This window comes from Drosophila tropicalis, unplaced genomic scaffold (assembly GCF_018151085.1).
Source record: "Drosophila tropicalis isolate 14030-0801.00 unplaced genomic scaffold, ASM1815108v1 contig_593, whole genome shotgun sequence".
NCBI lineage: Eukaryota > Metazoa > Arthropoda > Insecta > Diptera > Drosophilidae > Drosophila > Drosophila tropicalis.
This window is the reverse complement of record NW_027173070.1, coordinates 8,634,061-8,657,114: the sequence shown is the minus strand read 5'-3', so window position 1 is coordinate 8,657,114 and position 23,054 is coordinate 8,634,061. Positions and strand designations below refer to the sequence as shown.

Genomic DNA, 23,054 nt, shown 5'->3' with positions numbered 1-23,054 from the left:
ATCACAACGAACGACCCACACAGAGGGAGAGAGAGACAACCTGAGCAGCTGGCAGACTGTCTGCTGATCTGAAAAGGGGAGGCTGGCATTAAATTATTCTATACATCTGTCCGCACCACACTGCCCACACTCCCACACAACAATGCCGCAGCAAATTCCAGATTATGAGAAACTTTATCACTTGGCCAAATCTCGAGATCTCAACGGCGCAAACAAAAAAAATAAACATTTCATTTTGTTGACAGTTTTTGTTTATTTTATGTTATGTTACCTTACCACCAAATGCCCAAATCGCTAAACAATTCCTCAGTGGTGGGCAGCTCAAAGTCCTCGTTTACCCATTCGGAACGAGATTTGTGGGCCTTGCCAGACTTCTGATTATCATCAGTGGGTCCATAATCCTTACGATAGCCAGCCTCCCCATGTAAATCATCTTCATCGTATTCCTCATCATCTTCGACAGCCTCCAGGGAGCTGCTCATGTTGGTCTTTAGTTTGCCCATTGGACGCACTGAAGCATCAGCCAACATGTTTTGCATATTGGCTATCTCATCAACAGGCTTCGAGTCTGTTCCCTCGACTGGCTTCTCCCCAGGTTGTGATGAATCAGCACCGGCTGCGACGGAGGAAGAGGTAGCTAAACGAACTATACGATCAAATAGGGTGGCAAAATGTCTGCGAAATCGAGTATAATCAAAGGTATCCTTGGTGCCAGAGTTGGCATCCAACAGGCCATGTGTTGATGTGGATTTGGAGCGTGTGAGAGGTCCAAAATGATGCAACATATCTATGCCAGGTGCCATCGATTCTTCCCAACACTAAAGGAAAAAGAGAAAAAAGATTAACAGATTAACTGCGTTTCAATTGGACTCCTTTTTTCGGGTGCATAACCCACCAATTCTGTCCAGTCCTCAATTGGTACACTTAGAACGGAATTAACTACGTTCACTACACGCTCTTCCAGGTTCAGAGCGTGAATAATCCACTTGGCCAAGGCAATTGAGCAATTTACGTCTGAACGTTGTCTGGTTATGGGAAAAATACTTATAGTAATCGGTTCGGGAAGGACCTTCCAGTGAGTGGGTGGAGGGTATTCATTACCTGCGTTCATCACGTCGTATTTCCACTAGCTTGTCACCTTCCAAAATAAGTTGGTCATAATTGGTTTCGATTTGCATAGTCAATGCTTCTTTGGGCTCGCTTTCGGTCAGCTCTTGAAGTTGACGTTGCAGTGTCTTGAATTGCTGCCAAAGTTCCTCCAGTTGTTCCTAGAAAGTGGACGAGAAAGATATCAATCGAATCGGTTTCCTCCTTCCTACCGCTACTCACCGTCTGTTTGCGTATATTTTGCTGTGTCTGATGATGGGCATCCACACGATGTAGTATCGGCTCACTGGGTATAAATGGAACTGCCACAATACGTTCCACACAACGATTGAGTATGCCCCGTTTAGGCTTTTTTTTATCCATGCGTAGATGTCCCTTGGCCGTATCCTGTTTCAATGTCGTCTCCACAATCCTCTCCAATATCATACCAAAAGTCTCTATATAATCGGATTGAATTCTCAAACGATTTGAATTCTTAGCAGCTACTATGGTGATGATTTCGTTTAGTTTCTCTTGACCAGGACAAAGTAATTGCAAGCCCAAGGCCTGACTATCACTGTGATCTTCAAGAAATTCATGAAAAAAGTTACTCAACTTGGGCTGGACATGTTGACTGGTAATGGTGTAAGTTAACTTGATGCCGGCCGCCTTTTTGGGGTTGACACATGCGATAAAACATGGTCAGAGGTAAATAGGAACTTTGCTGAATAACCCGAGGAATGCCCTGCAAAAAAAAAGAGATTCTTAAGGAGTGTCAGACCACTTAAGGATCAACAACTCACCCTTGGGCTAACAAAGGAGGCCACCACTTGCACTTTTGTGGTATAGATGTGCAGTAATTCGGATATATAAAAGTCAAGCTTAATCTCACGACTGAGACCAGCAGGGACATCCACCATGCTGAAGGTATCCTGACTACATCGTACTCCATCCGGTGTATGTATCACCAGTTGCAACTCAGTCAATTCGGCTTTGATTTTAAATCTAAGTAGACCCTTGGCTGAGGGCAATTCCTTAACAGCCACATCGGCTGGCACATCCATTAACAAAGTATCCAAATCCTCATCGGATATCTTCGATTCAATGATAAAATGTAGACGCACTTGATCCGCTGCCTGTTGATTCAGAGCATCCATATCACGTACATCCACTGCCTCTTTGATCTCATCTTCCAGTTGTTGCAATTCCTTGTGAGCTTGGGCAAAACTCAACTCTTCAATGTTCAGAGGCTTCACCTGAAACTGATAGGGTTCCGCACCCAAGTAGCCAACCTCCAGAAGACCCCTTGGGCCAAGGGTGACAATGGCTCCGGGCAAATCATTGACATTCGAACGTTGTATGGCCACCGGAGCCGATGGATGAGATTGATATTGAGCTGCCCAAATAATGTTGGCTTCTTCATAGAGATGCATTTTCGCTGAGTCCGAAATTATGGCCGTGATGAGACGTGCTCCAGGTTCTGAAAAAAGAAAGGAATAAATGTTATGGCTAACAGCAACAGTTTTCCCAATCTCTTACCCCAATAGTAGCCCACCACAAAGCTATAGAAACATTTTGGAGCATAGTCCAATTTAAGCATGAAATTCAATCTACCATTGTCATCCAAAGATATGAAATTATGTTCACCCAATATCAAGATGTTCGAGCAGTTGCTATAAATATTTTAGAGATTAGAAACATCATCAACGATGTCATACGTAGAATTGTACTTACTCCTTAACCTGCAACACTCTCATATCCATAATTCCTTCACCAATGCTTTGTGTCCATGTGGGTTGGTAGCTACTCTTACTAATCAACGAATGCGATAGATCCTGATAGCTATAACATTGCAAGAACCATGTGGCACTAAATCGATAGAAGCTATCAGTGCGCTGGCAATAAACCACCGGTGCTGGTAGAGCTCGCTGGCCAGGAAAACGACACTCATAGCATATGCCATCCTGTTCATAGAATGTCAAAGTTCCATCCAAATGAACAATACAGTAAAATTCTCTTCCCTTGACCTGACCGAAGTGACCCTGACAAAGGGAGAATGCCACGCGCTGGAATTTATGCTCCACCACCAATTGCAGACGCAACTGGGATCCATGCTCGGACAAACCATTCACGGCTTGAACATTGTAGATAACAATGGCATTGGGTTGCAGTACTCCCAATTGTTGGGCATTCTGATTGCCCACATTACTGAAGATCAACAAAACTTATAAAAGGCCTGAACACGAATCATCAGACTTACCCACTGAATTTGCCCGCATATAGACCCAAGATGGGACCACTCATCTGTGTCTCTAGCATCAAATCGGTGGCCTCATAACCCTTGTCATGTGGATAATATATGCTTAATTGTCCTGTCTGCGAACCGACTATTATATAGTCCTTCTCCTGTGTTTCCAAACCAAAGCGAGCACACAGTAGACTAGCCACATCGTAATGCTCACCCGAATCCGCACATTGGGTGGACCACCAAGTGCAAACATTGAAGAGCGACATGTCCGTGGAACTGAGAATCTATTGGACAACTAAAAACCCCAAACTCTAGTTGAACTTGGAAATAGTGAAAAAAGTGAAAACATTTCGTTTGGCTTTTCCATGCGTTGCCATGGTAACATTAGACACCTGTTAATGCTGGAAAGAGTTCCAGACTAGAACCACCAAATCAACCACTTCCAAAACATTTATAGCTTGTCGAATTGTTCTTACACTTTTATATATATTGTATTTTATTGTATTTACTTTAGAAAATAATACTAGAATCATAAGTTAAAAATTGTACATCTAGATTTACGTATATTCTAATTAATATTTAACACTATGGAGAAAGAAGTATAGAACTTAGTATCGAGAAAGGAATATTTATATATTTAATTATATATCTATATATAGTTTACATATATGTACGTATCCATGTAGTTGTGGTATAGGTAAGTATGTGAGTGTATTTTTTGTGTTTAAGTATATATAAATAATTACAAGTTTAATTACAGATTACAACTTAAGAAGTAAAGATATTACATTTATATATATATGTATATATTTATATATTTTATTTAAAAAAGAAAGCCGCCGGCAACGCCTTGAGCTGAGCTGAGAGCGCCAAAAGAAGGATGATCCTCATCAATCGGCCCATACCAGGCCAAACTCACAATCAGATTTGGCTCACAATGGCTGCAAAACCAATCCAAATATAAATTGATATCAATTTAGCAATGACAGTAAATGACTGACTAACTGACAGACAGACGGATCGACTGATTGTTTGAGGGATATATTTAATAAATGAGAACATGAAGTTCGTTCGAATTTGTGAGATGATTTTTCTTTTTTATTATTTTTGGCCAAACATTTTTGATTTGAGAATTTTGTTTTATGTTGCTGCACTTGTGTCTATGGCGGTGGTGTCTGAATGTGTGGTGTTGGTTGAAGTGGTAATGGTGGAGGAAGAGGAACTGGTGGTGGAAGTGAAGGCGGCGTTGTCTTTGGCCATGCTTCGGCGATGACGCGCCTTGGCGGCTTTATTGGCCAAATGCTATTCTTTTTCGCTGCGTATCATGATCTTTTTATGTACCAGCTTGCGTACCTGTTGCGTTGTGGTCTGGGACACGCCTCCCGACTGTTGTTGCTGCTGCTGCTGCTGCTGTTGTTGTTGTTGTTGTTGCTGCTGCTGCACAGTGGGCAAAGTAGTCTGTGTGGTCTGGGTGGTTATGGTCATGACTTCAGCTGGACCAGTTGTAGGTCCACCAGCAATGCTTTGCTGTTGTTGTTGTTGCTGCTGCTGTTGTTGTTGCTGAACCACAGCCAAAAGATTACCACCAGCTGTTGTCTGGAGACGCACAGGACTGGCATTCTGCCTCTGATTATGCTGCAGGGCAGCAATTAAAGTTTGCTGGGTTGTCACTTGGCCACCAGCTCCACCCGACGCCACCTTTAAAGCGCTGGCTATATTCTGTCCTGAAACATGAGTTCGCAAATTTCCAGCTGTCAAGGCCTGGGCTGAAGAAACCACCTAAAAACAATTCAAAATAGTAAGTATTTAAATGTCTGCTTATCTGTTTATGGATCTTACCTGTATAGTCTGACGTTGATTGGCCTGCGAGGCCACCGAAACGGGGATTACACGACCGACACTAGTTTTGCCTAGCACTAGATTGGTGGCCAGTGTTCCTTGTTGGCCACTACGCATTACCTGTTGGATTTGCTGAACTGTTACCGAACTGGGCAAAGCTTTCGTGTTTTGTATGTGCAACAGTTGTGCTTGAACACTTCCACCACCGGCGGAGACTTTCTGTTGTTGTTGCTGTTGCTGCAGCTGTTGTTGCTGTTGCGCTGATGCCACGGTGGGCAGAGTTCCGGCAACAGTGGCACCGCCAACTGTTTGTTGCTGTTGCCCCTGCTGTGTGGCCACTATATTGGTGGTCATGCGACTAATCTTGCGGGGCATCGTTAACTGTTGCTGCATCTGCAAGTGACGCACCTGATTCTGTGGCATGGTTACTTTTATTTGACTACCCGGCTTAAGTTGTGGCAAAGCCATGTTGGGTGGCCCGGTGGCAGAGACAGTTACTCCACCGGCACTAACACTGCTGCCACTTACCGCTGCCGCAGTGGACGCCTTGACCAGGGATGCAATCTGTTGCTGTGATACCTGCTGTGTCTGCTGCTGACCGGCGACTGGCAATTGTCCCTGTTGTTGTTGTTGTTGCTGTTGAGCATTGGCTGCTGCTGCAGCGGCGGCTGTTGTTGTGGTAAACAATGCCGTGCCCTGTTGTCCCTTTTGGGCCAAAATGTTATGCCTTTTCACGAGCAACATATCGCCACCAGTTGTTGTTGTTGCCGTGGTTGTTGTTCCATCCGCAGATACCACTTGGCGCTGCAGACCCTGTTTGTTCGCTGCCATTTGCTTGATAAGCTGCGTTCGCGCCTGCTGATGCATTTGCACACTGCTCACGACATTTCCAGCTTGCACTGTGGTTGCACCTGGCATCCCGGATACAGCCACTTTTTGGCTGGTCACATGAGTGGGCATATTGCTAGTTTGGATAATAGTGCCGGCTGTCTGGACAACAGTTGGATTTGTCAGATTACCGCTAGTGCCTGCCCCACCGCCGGCCGTCGCAGTGGCACCGCCTTGAGGCGCTGCCGTTGTCTGCAACACTTTGAGACTTCGCTGTCGATACAGTTGAATGTGAGCACCACCAGGTTGCTGTTGAGTCCCAGGGATCACAGTTTTGCTCACCGGTATACCCTTGGTGGTCACCAATTGAGTGGTTGTCTGATTGCCTGCCTGAGCAGCGGGAACAGCTGCCAAACGCACATGCGTCTGAAATTGGGGCCCAACATTTTGTCCCAAACTGGGCATAGATACAATAGATTGCCCCGTGCCCGTTGTACGTTGTTGCACAGTATTCCCAGGTCCGGCTGAAACTATTCTCTGACCCCTAAGCATGGCCGCATTCAATGTGGTAACGGCTGTAGTCTGTTGCTGCTGACTGGCAGTGGTGGTCAGCACAGTACCAACTGATTGTAAACCCACTTGCGGCAGGGTTTGAGTCTGGACAATGCTACCCAACTGCGGGGCACTACTAACGGGTAACGATGTCTGCGATGATATAGACACAATTTGGGCGCCACTCTGATTTTGAGTTTGCACTACAGCGGGCAGTGTTTGAACCGGTGTGGTTAGCACCACACTTACACTTGTGGGTCCCGTTGTTGCATTGCCACTGGCAGCGGCTAACTGTTGCAGCTGGCCGGCCATAAGGCTTGATGAGGTTCCCACTATGGTCTTCACCAATTGTTGCGTTGTTGTCGTCTGACCCGTACGCATTTGTTGTTGCTGCTGTGGTGTTGTTTGATGCAAAAGTATGGCTGTCTGTTGACCAGTTGAAACATTTGCTGTCAAATGTTGTATTTGCAATTGCTGGAGTTGCCCTTGGGCGGGCACAGAAACGGTTGTTGCTGCTGCGGCTGAAGAGTTATTGGTTTGTTGTTGTTGCTGCTGCTGCTGTTGCACAAGTTCTACAGTCTGTTGCACGGGCAATGAAGTTGTGGGTGTTGTTACAGTCAATTGTTGTTGCTGCTGTACTTGGGCTGCTGTTTGTTGCTGTTGCAAAGGTTGTTGTTGCTGCTGCTGTTGTTGTTGTTGTTGGGCAATTTGATGTTGTTGATGCTGCTGCTGCTGTTGTTGTTGTTGTTGTTGTTGTTGTTGCTGTTGTTGTTGCTGCTGCTGTTGTTGTCCGCCCCCGCGCTGTTGCTTTTCCCTCATTTTGTTGGCCTTCATCATGGCTATGTTCATGGGCGAAACAGGCTGATCATAATTATGGATACCGAACTCTTGCAACACTTCCATATGCTTAGGATTCATTAAACTTGGTGCATTGAATTGACGCTTTGGCGGCGGGGCCTTCTTCAAATAGGCCGTCTTAATGCTATCGAACCTCGAACGCATCACCTTGAAAAATGAGGCATTGTTGTCGCTACAATAGAGTTGCGTGGTGCGTAAATAACGTAAGGGACTCTTGACATATTCCGTGCGCAATGTTGGCTTCAGTTTCTTTTGCTTTTTGGGACTCTCTACCGCCTTGACACTCTCTTCGCGTGTTTGTATGTGAGTCTCATAACGAAAACGACACTGACGCGCGGATCTATAGGTTTTCGAGCAAAAGTTCACCAACTCGGATACCAAATCCCAATTTGGTGTTTGTCCTGGTGACAGCAACATTAGATTACATGGCAAACCTTGTAAGTTGATGAGAACATGCAATATGGCAATATCCTCAAAGATGCACCATTCACTCATGGCTTCGGGTTCGGTTAGTGGCTTAACTGGCACCTGTTGCTTCAACCCTGGTATAGGGGAATTCGGTTTGAAGCTGCCACGGAAACGCTGGCTCTTCAAATCGCGACGTAAACGAGCCAACTGAGCTGTGGGACGATCGAATAGCGATCTCGGTGGTACATAATTATCCTCACGACGCATTTTATTGGGTCTACGACTGCCATCGGCATAGCTACCATTGCCGCCCGCATCGGTGCGTGAACGTTTATGCTCTTTACGCACATACACCGGAGGTAGATCCATCTCAGCAATGGGTTCTAGTTCATACATAAAGGATAACGAATGATCTATATAAATGTCATCGTTATCCTGGGGCGGCGTAGGTGGACACCACATCTAAAGAAGGAAGGGAAAAGATTTAAATTTATTTCATTTTTCAAATATATTTACTTTTCTTTCGTCTTCGTTTTCTCTTTTTGTGTTTTATGACTTACCGGCATCTGTTCCATGGTATTGCGCGATATCCACACCTAGACATCATCATTAAATTGAAAAGGCGAATCGGAGAAACCAGATTGGATCGAGGCGAGGCGAGTCGAAGCGTGGCACATTCAAAAAGAGTTTAAGAAAAGAATAAACGTATTTTTCACATTATTTTTATGTTTTAAAGCAACTCTGTTTTGGTGTTTTTTTTTTTTTTTTTTTGGTTTTAAATCTTGGTTTTTCTTATTTTGAACATTGTTGATTAAATACTTATATAACTAGTTTGGAATTGTGTTGAAATTTTTGCGAGGCGTTGTAGCTTTCATTCCGAACCATTTTAATTTTGATTTAATTTGAATTTGATTGTTTTTTGTAATTTTAGTACGGAGCGAGAACAATTTGCGACACACCAAAACAGAATTCTCTACATTTAAATAATGATTTCCGCTTATTTTTATCTCCCTCTTTCTCTCTCTCGATCTTATTGTGCAAATGTCTCCTCGAATCATTTATATATATATGCAGATATAACAAATAGAAGGAAATTTCTTTTTGATGCACGAAATAAAAACCACAACGTCTTGTTTTTGTTTCACAATTGTTAATTATTATACTCAAAGCATAGCATATCATCAATTGATTTTTTATGTTTTGTTTTATTGATCTTTTCTCTGTTTCCTTTGTTTTTTTTTTCGTTTTTGTTTTTAGTTAATAGTCATCAATCTTGGCGATTGTGTTTAATGTTAAGTTAAATAGTACAAAATAAATTATAGAATGCAAAAAGAATATTATAAATTAAGAGACCTAAACCTAAAAGCGATAATAATGCCGAGTGAAATGAATAGGTTTTGACTTATTTCTTTAAACAACAAAGGAAACTATTTTTAAACTAAGGATAATAATTATTTTTCTGGCCGTAAACTTACATTATTAAAGTTAAGTTTATATACAATCTGATCTTATCTGAATCTATATCTGGTTGGTTGTCAGTGTTAAATGATGATAAAAATGAGAGATGCCTTCACTTTTCACTTTTGTTATCCTAAACTCATATATTGTGTGTATCACCTAACTAAACTTAAATACATAAAGTATGATAAGAAGGAAACTTGTTACAGTCTATAAAATACTCGATAATCGCTCAATCTCTCTCTCAGCTCGAGAACTTGGCATGGACGACACAAAGGCTGCCCGCTAAAAATCACACAATACGCACACAAACAAACATATACGATGGATGGAGAAGGATGAACTGCTAATACTGGAGGAACGTAAGATCATCAGCATCACCTGGCGGTGGCTGCTCCATTTGAATTGGCTGTAGGATTAGAATATGAAGGAGAGGACGCCGAGGCGGAAGTGTTTGCATCTGTTGCGGAGGCGGAGGACGAAGAAGATGTGGCTACTAGTGCAGGCGTTGCGGCAGTGGAGCGCAGCAGTACTCTCGGCGTTTTTGTTATCCATCGATGCAGAGTCGTGCTATTATTTTTTGTCTCATCCTCATTTTTCTTGGCCACTCTCTGCTTAATGTTACTCGTCTGGGAACGCCGCCGGGGCTCACTTTGTGTCTCTTTAGGGGTGGATGCCTTCTTAGCACCACTTCGATTAAGGGTGTTGACCACAGGACTTACATCAAGTGTCCAAAGATTGATTTTGACGGAACCACGAGAACGTGTGCGTGGGGTATGTCCAATTATTGCTTCACCATCAGCTCCATCATTATCATCATCAGAGTTGGCTGCCTGCCTTGCCTTCTCGCTCACATCGCCTTTATTATCTCCTTTGACCATACCCAACGGATCATTATTGGCTTCATCTGTATCTGTCTCCTCGCTGACATTGTAATACGTTGAACTGGTCATTGTGGTATCTTGAACTTGATTGTGAGCACTCCAACCATCTATACTGTTGGTATCGGTGTCGCCTTCACCGGGTGTAGCATAGCTAGAGGAACTTTTAACATCGGAATCTTCTTCGGCTAAAACATCTACATGACTTTCTTCCTCATCGTCATCCTCATTATCCTCTTCGGTTTGTGTGGTATTATCTTCCTCCACTTCTTCTTCATCGCCGTCTTGATCGTCCTCTTCTTCGGTATCTTCTACACAAACCGATTCACTTTCATCTTCGCCCTCATCATCATCATCATCATCATCATCAGAATTTGAGGAGACAAGCGGAGCTGATATCGTTGCTCTTCTTTCTACTAATCTTCTTTTGTCAGAAGTTTCCTTTTTCTTAAGGGACCCTGTTATCGGTTTCACGGGAGTCTTTACAATCTTGCTCATGGCAATATTTGCCGAGAGACGTTTGGGCCTTCGCTGCTGCTCTGATGTCTCCTCTTCTGCTGGTTGTGACTGCTGCTCCTCCTCCTCATCATCGTTTACTGCGGCTGCCGCGGCTGCTGCAGCAGCCATAGCTGTGCGTGTTGTCTTTCTAGTGGGCTGCACTACAGCAACAACATTGGCCGAATCGGCCGCGCCCAATGAATGCAGGCGCGTGTGCCTTCTGGCTGGCATATGCGGCATAGCACTCGTTGCCAATCTCTTGCTGTGCGTTGAGCTTTTACCCCCTAAACCTAATACCCCTGCTGGAGCCGTCACATTAAGGCTGTTACGACGTGTTCTTTTCGGACTACTTTGAGTTGTTGACGCTGCCGCCGATTCCTTTTTCGAATGGCTAACACTTCTGCTTAATCGAACCCTACAGTTCCGCTTATTGCGATTTCGGCTCTTTCCTCCCTTACTATTACTATTATTTCCTACTCCTCCTACCGCAATTCTTTTGTTAGAATCTTTTTGGGTATTAACCTGATTGATTGACGAATCCTTGCGGCTATAAGTAAGCTGTTCCTCGGCTGGTTCCGTCTCTTGTTTTAGCAGCTCCTCCTCTTTGTGCATGGCAGCCAAACGATTTGCCTCCCATTCACGTTTCTGTGCTTCCAATTCCGCCTCGGCGGCACGCATCTGTTCGGCTGACCAGGCGGCTCCAGTGGCTTCCACAAATCGCATGGCATAACGTTCAATTGGCGACAGCTAGAAAAACAAATTTTAATCCATTAAGCAAATGATCCTTTTGGTGCACGTTTGTTTGAAAAATGTCAGAAGCTGAGTGATATAATCGAGCGTGGGTTAAATCGCTTCAACTATGTCTGAACTTCTGAATTCTCCGAAAGGAGAATTTTTCTTTTGGCCCTGTTTGCTAAATCGAAAGAGTAATTAAAACTCAATCCGACCTCAAGAGCAAACATTGCCATAGATTCACTAATAGTCCAATTTATATTCAAATGGCTCACCTGCTTGACAAGATTTTGCAATTCCATATCCGCTTTGCTTAGCTCAACTGGCTGATGTGCTGATCCACCTTCTTGATTGGCATCATCTGCTATGGGAATATTCTCATCAAACTCATCCAAATCGGCTGCCACTTCGGCTTTGGCTGTTTTGGTAGCCTGAACATCCTGCTCATCCTCGGCTGCGGCCAAAGCATGTTCAAAGGCACGTAAAGATTGCTTCTCGGTATCGACAATAACCGGCGGCTCCATCGTTTCCATTTCTGTAGTTACAATTTTCTCCTTTTCGGTGTCTGCCTTCTCCGCCTTTTCTTCGTCCATGTTAAACAAATCCTTAATTGTAGAGCTTTTGAAGAAAGTTGTGGTAAAGTTACCACCCTCAATGGCCATATCACTGAGCATTCGCTTTTGATTTGCCTTCTTCAGGATATTCACTTCGATGGTTTTCTCCGAAACAAGTCGATAGATATGAACATCTCGTGTTTGACCTATCCGATGGCAACGATCCTGGGCCTGGGCATCCATAGTTGGATTCCAATCGGAATCGTAAAAGATCACAGTATCCGCTCCGGTAAGATTAATGCCCACACCACCAGAACGTGTTGAGAGTATGAAGCAAAAGATTCGTTTATCTCCATTGAAACGTTCCATTAGAATTTGTCGCTGTTCCACTCGCGTGGAGCCATCGAGTCTTAAATAAATATGACCATGATAGTTCAAGAATGCCTCCAACACATCCAACATCTTGGTCATTTGTGTAAAGATCAAGACACGATGTCCATCAACCTTCAATTGGCGCAACAAACGATCCAAAGTCTGAAGCTTACCACAATCATATTGAATTAGGCGGGGATCGGGGAACTGCGTAGTCATTGCCGATATAATGGGATGCAGGAGATCCAATTTGGGTAACAATGCCTCGGCTACACAATTCTCGATTTTTCTCTCATGCTGCCAATGCGTGGACGAAAGATTCTGAACATATCGAAGTATTCTGGGAGCACACACCGAAGGAACATATATTACAAAATTGGCAAAGATCGGCCCCAATTCCAGACAACGTTGCTCAAAACTTTTCAGTATGACATTCAATGACCAACTGTCTGAACGATGCAACATGGCCGTATTACAATTTGCATAGCCTCGCGTCTGCCACGTTGAACGTTTCAATGTGCGCGTTGTCTGCATGCAACGTTCAATGGCCGAGCGACAATCCTCACCATAGATAGGTGTGGCTTCCGTGCGACGTCGGTTGATCAGGGACATCCGCTTAAGCGAGGCCAAACGCAGTTCTTTACGCATTTGAATCAATTCTTGCACCTTATATGGATCTTCTGCTGCCTCCGGCGTAGGATTAGAGCAAGATTCATCATCTGCTTTGCCATTGGCCATCAAGCCCTGCTGCCTCTGCTTCACATGAATAGCCAAATCTTTGACAATGGGTTCTTTACTCAGTTGTTGTTGTTGCTGCTGTTGTTGAGCAAGCGGCGCTTGTGGTCTCGGCGACGTGGAGGGTGTTGTCGTGCTGCTTGCTGCTGCTGTCGTCTTGCTGGTTAGAGTTAAACGAGCTCCCGATCCTCCAACATTTGTAGCTGGTGTGAGGTAGAAAAAGGGTTTGCCATCTTGCATTGTTTTGGCCACTTTAGCCGGGGTTGGTGCATTTATTTGCGAACGTAAAGCTGGCGGAGCCACAGAAGGAGTAGTAGAAGTCGTCGACGTCGTCGATGTTGTTTGCAACACTTTATTTATCACCACAGGTTTAAGGGCCATATTTATAGGATTAATGGAACCACTGACTCGCTTCAAAACTCGTCCACTGGGCACTAAACTTCGTACGGGTACAATTTTGGATCCTTCCATTTTCATTGCTGGACTGGCACCTACTCGAACTGCTTGCAGTTTAATACGTTGAGCCAATTCGGCGTTTCTCACTCGTATATGGAAACGATATTTTCCATTGGGACAACGTGGTGGTGGCTGTGGTGCTGTGTCCACCTCCTCAATCAGTTTACGAGGTGGAGCCAAAAGACGCGACTTGTGAGAGACATAGGCAGTCAATGTTAACTCCAGTTGCAGCAACAGAAGGTTCACCGTTTGCAAGTCGATTTCCTATAATATAAAAATACAACAAAATTTAAGTTAAAATTTCTTAAACTTGCTGATAATATGAAAAATATAATATAAAAAAATTTTTGTTAAAAATCAGACAAATGCCTCGGCAAACCGAACATCCTTAAAAAAGTTTACGACTCGATCAAAAATAGATTTAGTCCAACTATCAGTGACAATTTATCATCATATTCTCATATTCTCCATTATATTATATCCTCGTTCTCCTGACTCACCGTGAACGGATCATACTCCATTATATCGCACACCAATCGTGGTGTATGGAATGTAATGCCCTCCATTTGAAATGGTGATATGGTGGGACGAACTTCAAACATATTTGGATGATTGCAAACCTTACGCAATTGCATCAAAACATTTATCACACTTAACAAGTTGCCAGTTTGCAACGTTTCTCGCGTTCTGCAATTAACGAGAAAATTTAATTTTTGTATTTTAAACAGAATTCATAGATTTTACTTACTTGGAACGACTCATAAAGTCTTCGTAGAGAAAACGTTGGCGATTCGACAAGCGACACATTACCACATGCTCATATTTCTTGGGCATTTGCTTCTCTACTTCCTTCTTGAGACGACGCAGCAGAAAAGGTCGTATAACCTAATAAAAGAGAGACAAAAAGAATAAACATGAGTCACTTTATCAATTGAACTGAAAAAACTGTCGTAGACTTCGTCAAAGTGATTAGCAGGTTGGAATCTAATCACATGGATAAGAAGCTACACCTTACTCTGGCAAACTTACAAATTGTATTCACATGAGGTCAATCGATGTGACACAGAGTGCGCTTGCTATGGAATTATATCAAGGATAAGTAATCTGTTTACCAATTTAATGGACAAGAACTCTCTAAAAATAAGTCAAGTCGTTTTGCTATGGAAAGAATTCGCTATGGCACACAACTACGATTTTCCAGAGCACTTTTCTACCAACGGGAAAACGCTTTTTAGGTGCCATTTTGTTATTTCTGTCAATTAACGTGTCGTAGACTTCGTCAAAGTGATTAGCAAGTTGGAATCTAATCACATGGATAAGAAGCTACACCTTACTCTGGCAAACTTACAAATTGTATTCACATGAGGTCAATCGATGTGACACAGAGTGCGCTTGCTATGGAATTATATCAAGGATAAGTAATCTGTTTACCAATTTAATGGACAAGAACTCTCTAAAAATAAGTCAAGTCGTTTTGCTATGGAAAGAATTCGCTATGGCACACAACTACGATTTTCCAGAGCACTTTTCTACCAACGGGAAAACGCTTTTTAGGTGCCATTTTGTTATTTCTGTCAATTAACGTGTCGTAGACTTCGTCAAAGTGATTAGCAAGTTGGAATCTAATCACATGGATAAGAAGCTACACCTTACTCTGGCAAACTTACAAATTGTATTCACATGAGGTCAATCGATGTGACACAGAGTGCGCTTGCTATGGAATTATATCAAGGATAAGTAATCTGTTTACCAAATTAATGGACAAGAACTCTCTAAAAATAAGTCAAGTCGTTTTGCTATGGAAAGAAACATCGCTTTAGCACACAACTACGATTTTCCAGAGCACTTTTCTACCAACAGGAAAACGCTTTTTAGGTGCAAAATTATTAAGTCGTCTTCTTTTGGTCAATAAAGTTGTCGTAGGCTTCGTCAAAATGATTAGCATGTTAGAAATCTAATCATATGGATAAGAAGCTACGCCTTACTCTGGCAAACTTACAAATTGTAATCACATGAGGTTGTCGAACGTGACACAGAGTGCGCTTGCAGAAGACTTAACGAAAATAATAAGTGGTCTGTTCATCATTTAAAAGGAAAAAAAATCTCTTAATATATATCAAGTCGTATGGTATGGAAAGACCACTTCTATCCTAATCAAAAATTCTATAACTCATAATTGTTAAGGGTTACTCCACATGTTTTATGTTTTAACGTGTAAACAGCGTTATGGATTCCAACAATGTGGTTATTGGAATCACTTGCAACTGTTTTTTACTTTAGTTTTGCACACTTTGTACGATTTTCCAGAGCATTTTTTAATTTGGCCGACAAGAAAACGCTTTAAGGTGCTAAAGTTCTCTTCAACCTTTTCCATATGTAGCTATTGTTTGACTTACCTTATGAAGCCGCGCTATCAATGTCTCATTGTACTCCATATTTCCCTCAATCATGCCAGTCATAGGATTAGAGAACCATTCCTTAAATTCGCGGTGTGAAGAGAAGACATACGGCATTAGGAAATGCATCAGAGACCAAAGCTCCATTAAATCATTTTGCAGAGGAGTTCCTGTGAGCAACAGTCGTCTAAATGGAAGGGAGAATAGTTTTTAGTTTCCCGTAAGAAAGCATTTCTAAGGCGTTTAGTGTCTCGAAACAGGGCCACAAGCATAGCGAGGATTAGGTTATGCTCTTAATGTAATGTTTGGCATTATAGCGAGCGGTTAAATCAATTTTAGCACCCAAGCGTAGTCCCCAAGCTAGTTTAGCATTCGCTTGGTTACTGATTTTGGTGCTTCTTGTTAATTCTGGTGGACAAGTAGAATTGGAACTTACCTTTCGGTTGAAAAATTTAAAAGCAATTGCCAACGTTGAGATTTGAAATTTTTGATGTTCTGCGCCTCATCGAGAATTAAGTACTTCCATTTCTTGCGTCGAAAACTTTGTTGATCCTGCACAACCAGTTTGTATGAGGTGATGCATACATGAAATGCATTGGGCTTAGTCCAGCCAACACGTTTCATTTTACGCTCCTTTTGTGAGCCATAATAGGTGAGTATTTTGAAGCCGGGACACCATTTTTTGAATTCCATTTCCCAGTTGAGCATCACAGATGAGGGAACCACTATCAAATGTGGTCCCCAATTGCCCCGTGCACAAGCTAAATGCGCCAGCAAAGCAATGGTTTGTATGGTCTTACCCAGACCCATTTCATCGGCCAGTATGCCATTGAGTTTGCGCTCATTCATGGTCACCAGCCAATCTAAGCCAATGTGTTGATATTCTCGTAACGTATGCTTGAGTAGGAAGGGCACAGGAGTAACCACATTGGTGGAGGAAAGCGTATTGCCTTTAGGTTGAAGACTTTCGGCCAAAGCGGCAGCATCGTTGAGCATGTCATCTTTATTGCCGGTGGTAGTTGCATTACTTTCAGCTGCAGCTTCACCTCCTTCAATTTTAATCTCACTATCTGCTATTAAACTTTTAAGACCCGCATGCTGTTCGGCTGCTTCATCCAATTCGGTGTCGGTTTGAATGGTGGAAAGATCTTCCTCCTCATCGTCACTACTCGGCACTTCACTTTCATCACTGGAATCATCGTCCTCGACAGCCGTGGATTCATCATCTGAATCGAGTTCCATTTTACGTCTTTTGGCACTTGGCGGTTCATTGGATGATGGCCGTTTATTATCATCTTCATTGATTTTGCCGGATTTATATTTCTCTAGCAACTGTTCCACCGAAAGATCATTATCGGCTTCCAATTCATCGATTTCTTTTTTATGATCGACTTCCTGTTCGGCTTCCTCTTGTTTGCTAATGGTGTTCTCATCATCATCGCTGGCCTCTTTAGCCTGGAACTCGCTATCATCGCTATTATCGCCATCATCATCATCATCATCAGGCTTTGCCGTGGAGCTTTGTTCTTCTTGCATAAGTTTATCTCGATTTTCCAAATAACCCGGTGGCAAATCATTAAGAAAATCATCAAAATCCATTTCAGATTCCTTGGCCAATGCTGTAACCTCTTCATTAACATCAGCTGCCTCTTCCTCAGCTTTGGCAATGGTCTCTTCATCATCCTCAGAGCCAGACTCTGGACGAAATTCATCTAAAATAAAAGAAAAAGAAAGTTAGTAGAGTAATAAACTGAGTTGTTAACAACAAGAATCTTTTTGTTTTGTTCCATCAGATAAATGCCTCGCAGAGCGACCATCCCAAGGTAATATCAAGAAGGTCAAAAATAGACCAAAAAGACATTTCAGTTTTGTATAGAGTCATCATTTGTTAAAAGAGTTTTTGGAGAATAGGAAAGAATTGGAAAACTTACCATCGGATTCTCTTTTTGGCGATGTTAAGCGACTGGAATTCAAACTTGGCGTGGTCTCCGTTACCCCACTAGTTGTCTTATTCATGCCCTCGGCCAATTGTTGCGAAAACTTCTCCGTCTGATCGACTATAAAGCTTAAATGTTGATCAAGCGCCTGTTTGCGTTTCTCCTCGATCTTTGTCTGATGTTTATATTCAACCAGTTTCTCGACATTTGACCAAAAACTTTTCACTTCACGTGCAATGAATGAGGCAACACGCTTTAGCTGCAACTCTTGGGCCTTTTCCGCCCGTTGGGCAGCAGTGGCCTTATCTTGGAAATACTTTTGCACCATTTTGGCACATTTCTTGGCTGCATTTTTCTTCCACTTGCGCTCTTGTGCAAAATCCGCTGCCAGCCAGACCATCTCTTCGAGTAGATAATCCCAATGGGCTTTGGGTCGGCTTGGCTCTTGTAGCTTTGGCAATCGCCTTTCAGTCCATAATCCCTCTCGCTGTAATTCGGATATACGTTGCATCACATAAACCTCCTGTTTAGCCTTGAACGAAAACTCCTGGGCAGCTGTGATGGCATTGTTGTTGTTGCCTCCGCTGCTCGTGCTAGCGTTAACCGTGCTGCCGCTGCCAGTGGTTGTATTCTGATGGGTTGTCGATCCGCCACCACTATTACCAGCAATCGCCGGGCTAAGCAAACTACTGCTACTCGGTGTACTACTGCCAGGTCCATTGCCAGTGTATCCGGGTGTGGACGGTGCCGTTGCCGTTGGCTGCGGAGTAGTTCGTCGCAGGGTAGTTGAACCCACTGCCGTACTGCAGGGTACCAAGGGTGTACCACCTTATTAGAAAATGATAGTAAATTACAAAAATTGTAAATCACTCTCGTCAGGCAAAATAAATTCATTTTAAAAATACATTTCTTTGAATGTAGAGAAAAGCATGCTTGGAAAAACAGGTGCAAAAACATAAAAATTATATATAGGTATGTATATACATAGAATTTATCTAGGAAAGCAGTTTAAATTATTTAATTAATGCATTATTTAGAATTAGTTGCGAATTGATTAATGAAATTAATAAACAAGGAAACTGCATGCAGCAAACTTTGTCGTACCCAGATTCAATGTGGCAAGTTGCTTAAAATTGTTTCCCCTGCCACATGGATAAGCTGAAGGCACTAATTAAATAGTAAATTGATCTGGCAAGCTACAAAATTGTCTTCACATGTGTTGTTTAATCATTGTGACACAGAGTGCACTTGCTACCCCAAAATAATCTTTCTCTTTCTTTACATATGTATGTATAAGAAATCTGTAGTCAGCGTTATGGATTTCACTGGAAATCAATTGGAATCACTTGCAACTGTCTATTTATATATTTTAGCACACATCTACGATTTTCAAGCGCATGTTTATTTAAAGGCGGACAAGAAAACGCTTTTAGGTGCAACAATTTGTAAAGAAAATCATGTAAAAATGGACGAATTTGTAACTTTAATAAAAATGGTATTGCATTCAGTTTTCTTTCAATTTCATTTCAGGTCAACTATACTGTATTCAACCCCCTCTTTAGTAATTACTACTCTTAAATTCATCTGTAGCTAATTTCTTTATGAAATAGTTGTTGGGTTCTTGGTACAAATCATTGTCATTTGCTGAAATCGTCAACAGCCTTTTAGATTCTGATATTTTCTTGGGCGAATTACCAATTATATTAACGTTTAAATAATATATATAAAACTGAAGACATCAATTACCAATTCTAGAAAACGATTTACATAGTTTGAACAAAAAAAAAATATAAATGAATAATATTAGAATTATTGAAGAATTAGGCACACATCAATGTCAATGCACTACGCTTAGCAAAATCATAATTAACTATATGCTTCAATATTAGAATTAGAAAAAACAAAAGAAAATTAGAAAACTGAACAATTGTAGTTTGAATTTTTGTTTTGTTTTTTTTTTTTTTCGAACGATAAGCACCTGGCACCAAAGGTACAGAAGAATTTCCTATGGCAGGAGGAGCGGGTATTTGACCAAACACCATACCGTGACGACCTCCTAGAGGTCTACCGGGTATGTGACCTATATAGTATAACGATATAACGATAACGGAGATACAGAAATTATGAGTGAGTGAGAGTTTTGAGAGGTGAGTTTTTGAGTGATGTGTGTTTAGGGTGGATGGATATAAGGTTATGATTGAGTGTTTGTGTGTGCAAAATGCAAATCAAAAGTCGATAGAACGGTAAGGAACAAAATGTATACATCAAACATAACAAAACAAAACAAAAAATTGTTTAATAGGGTAATTTATATTATTGTTGTTAATGTTTTAGTGTGATTTGATAGGAGGGGATGTGATTTGGAAATGGTTTTGTGGTTGTTTGGTGTGCATGATAAAAAACTTTTTAGTTTGGTATGCAGTTTGCTAAAAGTATTTGGCATTGATTTTTTTTATTTGTTAATTTAGCGTTATTTGGTATTTTTTTTCTTTTTACGGCTTTTGTGAAACATATAAACATAAAACGTTTTCTTTTCTTTTATTGTTAATTTTGGCTTTTTTTTCTGTTTTGTCGTACAACATAAAAAACAGAAAAATATTAAAGAAAAAAACACAAAAATATGTTGACTCCATCTATTGCAGACACCGTTGGACTCACCTTGTTGTGTTAGCTGTACCACAGCAGCTGGTAACTTGGTTGATATAGCCACAGGAGTGGCACCAACAGCGGGTATTTTAATTTCTGCCTCGGATGGCAGGACATTACCTCCACTGCTGTTGCTGCTATTACTACTATTGCTGCTGCTGCTGTTGCTACTGCTAATTCCAGCGGTTGTGGTGGCTACAGCTGTGGTGCTGGAGGTGGTTTTGGTAGCTGGCGGTGTAGGCTGATCGGCGGCCACTATACTACTGCTGCTGATGCTAGTTGTAGTTGCAGCAGTTGGCGTTGTCCCACCAGCAGCAGTTGTTGCTGGACTATTGGGTTTAGTAGAGGTGGGTGCTGCTGTGCCAGGCTTGGCCGGCAATTGAGATTGCGCATTCTATAACAAATTACAAGTGGATTTAGTTAGGGAAGGCATATTAAAACGTTCTATATTCCAAGTATAGAATTTTTGTTTTCATTCAGACAAATGCCTCGTAATCGAGCACATCTTAAAATAACCAAAAATCTCTCAAAAATAGATCGATAATAGTAATCAGTTAGGTAATTGACATCATTATGGGAATAATTATTTTTTATTTTTTTTATTTCAAAACTAACCGTTTTGATTGCATCAGAAGGTACAGTAACTTGTGTTGTAGTTGCTGTTGTGGTTGTGTTTGATGATGTCCCTGTAGTTGCACTTGTTGTTGTTGACGCTGTGTTTGTTATTGTTGGTGGTGTTGTTGTTGTATCTGTAGTTAATTCTACTTGAACTTGATTTTGAGCTGATACTACTTGTGCCGCTTGAGCCGATGTTGATGGCTTCTCTTCCTGCTGTATCAGCTGATCGATACGATTCGCATTGCTATAGCTGATGAACTGCGGTGTTGGTGTCTTTTTACGCCACGCAGGGTAGTCCATCATACTGCCGCCGTTTTGTAGGTAAAAGTATTCGGACACATTTTCAAGATGCCTTTTTAAAAACAAACACAAAGGTTAATGCAACAAAACCCAAGTTGAGATTACTCAACTACCAACCTTTCTTTAAGATTGCGCAAAATCTGCAATTTTTGTTGAAGTATGCGCTTTTTGAGCGCGTTCAAGTCCTGCAGAGCTGGCGAAGCAATCTCCTCCGGGCTGGCCGCCACAGAGGCTGGTAATAGCGAGCCAACTATATTGCCAGATGGAACTAAAGTTCCTACAATATTGCTACTACTGTTGCTCTCACTATCCAAACGCTGACGCTTGGCCTGCGGTGGTGAAGTGGAATAAGCTTCTATAGTGGATTTGGATGAGGCGGTGACGGCAGTTGCAGAATTTGTTGCCTCTGTGTGTTGTTGCTGATGATGTTGTGTCAGGGGCAACAGCTTGTTATTGGACGAACTGCTACCGCTTCCACTACCACTTCCCTCCTTTGATGAGGAGGAGAAGCTGGGTGAAGAGGATGTTGTGACTAATTTGGGCGTTGTAGCTGCTGTTGCTGCTGATTTTTCCGTAGTTTGTAACGTAACGCGGTCTTGCACAGCAGGAGGGGCCGGGCTTAGCCCTTCGTGCCCCCCTCCTGCTGAATTACCTTCATTCATGTTTGAGACATCTGCAAGAAAGTAGCCAAAAGAAGACAGGGATGCATGATTATTGATAAGCATTTTCAGTGACATTTTTTTTTTTGGCGGGAAATCGCCAAGAGCACATGTACACCAAATGTATCCCTGGTTATAGCACCCGAAATATATACATTTACAAATCACTACACATTATACTTTTAATTATATTTACATATATCCACTTTCTCAACTGCGTAATAACTTTAATCGTCAGAACCATAGTTATTATCCCAAAAAAAACGAATAGTCATCCGCTTATCACACCACATACATATACATATGTATGTATGCACACATACGTGTTCGTCTCCAACCCTACTAAATGAAGCTGTCAGCGAGACGGCAACCCTGGCTTTGCACAATTCTCCACGTTTTTCTACTTTATTTTTACACATTTAATTATGTAATTAATAATTGTAAATTTTTTTTATTCTGAAAATTTGTTCTTTTCTGTGGAAAACTTTCCCAGTTTTCTAAATTCTCGAAGCAAAAATTTTCCATTAATTTCGCAGTTGCTAAAACGAGATGGCCATACTGTACACACTCTACACACATGTCATGGCGGCGCGTCGCTGTCATTTTTTTTTTCACAAAATCTTTTCGCCCATTTTTTGCAATGCCTACCTCAGATGGGGAGAATTTTTATTTATTTTTTGGTTATTATGTTGCTCCCAAAAGCGGGAAGAAATGTCGGACTTCCGCGTAACATTCGAATTGGTAATATTTTTTCTTTTCTTTTGCGAAAACGCCAACCAGCCACGTGCCCGAACAAAGACTTTTTCACTTTTTTGTTACTACATTTGGGTTTAACATTTCGTTTTATTTTTCAATTATTTCTTTGCCACAATTTAATTTTAAGAAATTTTCCGTTTTGCTTTTCTGCTTGGCTGTTTCATTTTAAAATAAATTTTAATATTGAAGAGCACGTTTTTCGTGTGTGTATGTTGCGAATTCGCTTCACTTTATACA

At 41.8% G+C, this 23,054-nt stretch overlaps 2 protein-coding genes and 14 non-coding genes across 17 annotated transcripts; all 16 read right to left on the bottom strand.

Annotated features, from left to right (window-relative positions):
- Positions 1–272: 272 nt before the first annotated feature.
- Positions 273–3,600, bottom strand: BBS9 (Bardet-Biedl syndrome 9). The gene is given in 9 exon segments (XM_068290969.1): positions 273–818; positions 896–1,025; positions 1,102–1,268; positions 1,330–1,758; positions 1,760–1,831; positions 1,890–2,566; positions 2,626–2,759; positions 2,821–3,294; positions 3,347–3,600. Coding segments are annotated over 9 exon segments (2,883 nt in total).
- Positions 3,601–3,800: 200 nt separating this feature from the next.
- On the bottom strand, positions 3,801–23,039 carry dom (domino). Of its 2 annotated transcripts, XM_068288941.1 has the most exons (15): positions 22,710–23,039; positions 21,520–22,075; positions 21,100–21,454; positions 20,497–20,878; positions 17,833–18,666; positions 16,338–17,613; positions 15,902–16,088; positions 14,254–14,390; positions 14,006–14,192; positions 11,664–13,769; positions 11,179–11,403; positions 8,380–8,415; positions 5,174–8,281; positions 4,688–5,113; positions 3,801–4,275 (listed from the first exon to the last, which is right to left on the bottom strand). In XM_068288941.1, the coding sequence occupies exons 2-15, from the start codon at positions 22,062–22,064 to the stop codon at positions 4,267–4,269; spliced, it is 9,813 nt and encodes a 3,270-aa protein (XP_068145042.1). In that variant the 5' UTR covers positions 22,065–22,075; positions 22,710–23,039; the 3' UTR covers positions 3,801–4,266. The 2 variants fall into 2 exon arrangements, with proteins under 2 accessions (XP_068145042.1, XP_068145041.1); XM_068288940.1 differs by having other exon boundaries at positions 3,801–5,113.
- LOC137578448 (small nucleolar RNA Me28S-Am2589) lies at positions 13,856–13,965 on the bottom strand. Its single transcript, XR_011032652.1, has one exon. It is a non-coding gene; the product is annotated as a small nucleolar RNA Me28S-Am2589 (small nucleolar RNA).
- Positions 14,448–14,583, bottom strand: LOC137578456 (small nucleolar RNA psi18S-841/snoR66). The gene has a single exon (XR_011032660.1). It is a non-coding gene; the product is annotated as a small nucleolar RNA psi18S-841/snoR66 (small nucleolar RNA).
- LOC137578461 (small nucleolar RNA psi28S-3316) lies at positions 14,608–14,745 on the bottom strand. The gene has a single exon (XR_011032665.1). It is a non-coding gene; the product is annotated as a small nucleolar RNA psi28S-3316 (small nucleolar RNA).
- On the bottom strand, positions 14,765–14,902 carry LOC137578454 (small nucleolar RNA psi18S-841/snoR66). Its single transcript, XR_011032658.1, has one exon. It is a non-coding gene; the product is annotated as a small nucleolar RNA psi18S-841/snoR66 (small nucleolar RNA).
- LOC137578460 (small nucleolar RNA psi28S-3316) lies at positions 14,927–15,064 on the bottom strand. The gene has a single exon (XR_011032664.1). It is a non-coding gene; the product is annotated as a small nucleolar RNA psi28S-3316 (small nucleolar RNA).
- Positions 15,084–15,221, bottom strand: LOC137578453 (small nucleolar RNA psi18S-841/snoR66). Its single transcript, XR_011032657.1, has one exon. It is a non-coding gene; the product is annotated as a small nucleolar RNA psi18S-841/snoR66 (small nucleolar RNA).
- On the bottom strand, positions 15,246–15,385 carry LOC137578465 (small nucleolar RNA psi28S-3316). Its single transcript, XR_011032667.1, has one exon. It is a non-coding gene; the product is annotated as a small nucleolar RNA psi28S-3316 (small nucleolar RNA).
- LOC137578455 (small nucleolar RNA psi18S-841/snoR66) lies at positions 15,414–15,553 on the bottom strand. The gene has a single exon (XR_011032659.1). It is a non-coding gene; the product is annotated as a small nucleolar RNA psi18S-841/snoR66 (small nucleolar RNA).
- Positions 15,716–15,855, bottom strand: LOC137578458 (small nucleolar RNA psi28S-3316). Its single transcript, XR_011032662.1, has one exon. It is a non-coding gene; the product is annotated as a small nucleolar RNA psi28S-3316 (small nucleolar RNA).
- Positions 16,148–16,298, bottom strand: LOC137578466 (small nucleolar RNA psi28S-3378). The gene has a single exon (XR_011032668.1). It is a non-coding gene; the product is annotated as a small nucleolar RNA psi28S-3378 (small nucleolar RNA).
- Positions 17,684–17,792, bottom strand: LOC137578450 (small nucleolar RNA Me28S-Am2589). The gene has a single exon (XR_011032654.1). It is a non-coding gene; the product is annotated as a small nucleolar RNA Me28S-Am2589 (small nucleolar RNA).
- Positions 18,927–19,091, bottom strand: LOC137578457 (small nucleolar RNA psi18S-841/snoR66). The gene has a single exon (XR_011032661.1). It is a non-coding gene; the product is annotated as a small nucleolar RNA psi18S-841/snoR66 (small nucleolar RNA).
- Positions 19,138–19,276, bottom strand: LOC137578459 (small nucleolar RNA psi28S-3316). Its single transcript, XR_011032663.1, has one exon. It is a non-coding gene; the product is annotated as a small nucleolar RNA psi28S-3316 (small nucleolar RNA).
- Positions 20,954–21,062, bottom strand: LOC137578449 (small nucleolar RNA Me28S-Am2589). Its single transcript, XR_011032653.1, has one exon. It is a non-coding gene; the product is annotated as a small nucleolar RNA Me28S-Am2589 (small nucleolar RNA).
- Positions 23,040–23,054: the final 15 nt, after the last annotated feature.

Excerpts from the sequence above, each read along its gene's own strand:
- dom (XM_068288940.1), bottom strand. The coding sequence starts at position 22,064 with ATGAATGAAGGTAATTCAGCAGGAGGGGGGCACGAAGGGCTAAGCCCG. Across the intron at positions 21,455-21,519 it reads TTGCGCAATCTTAAAGAAAG|GCATCTTGAAAATGTGTCCG; the intron begins GTTGGTAGTTGA and ends GTTTTTAAAAAG. Across the intron at positions 16,089-16,337 it reads TTAAATTTTTCAACCGAAAG|ACGACTGTTGCTCACAGGAA; the intron begins GTAAGTTCCAAT and ends CCTTCCATTTAG.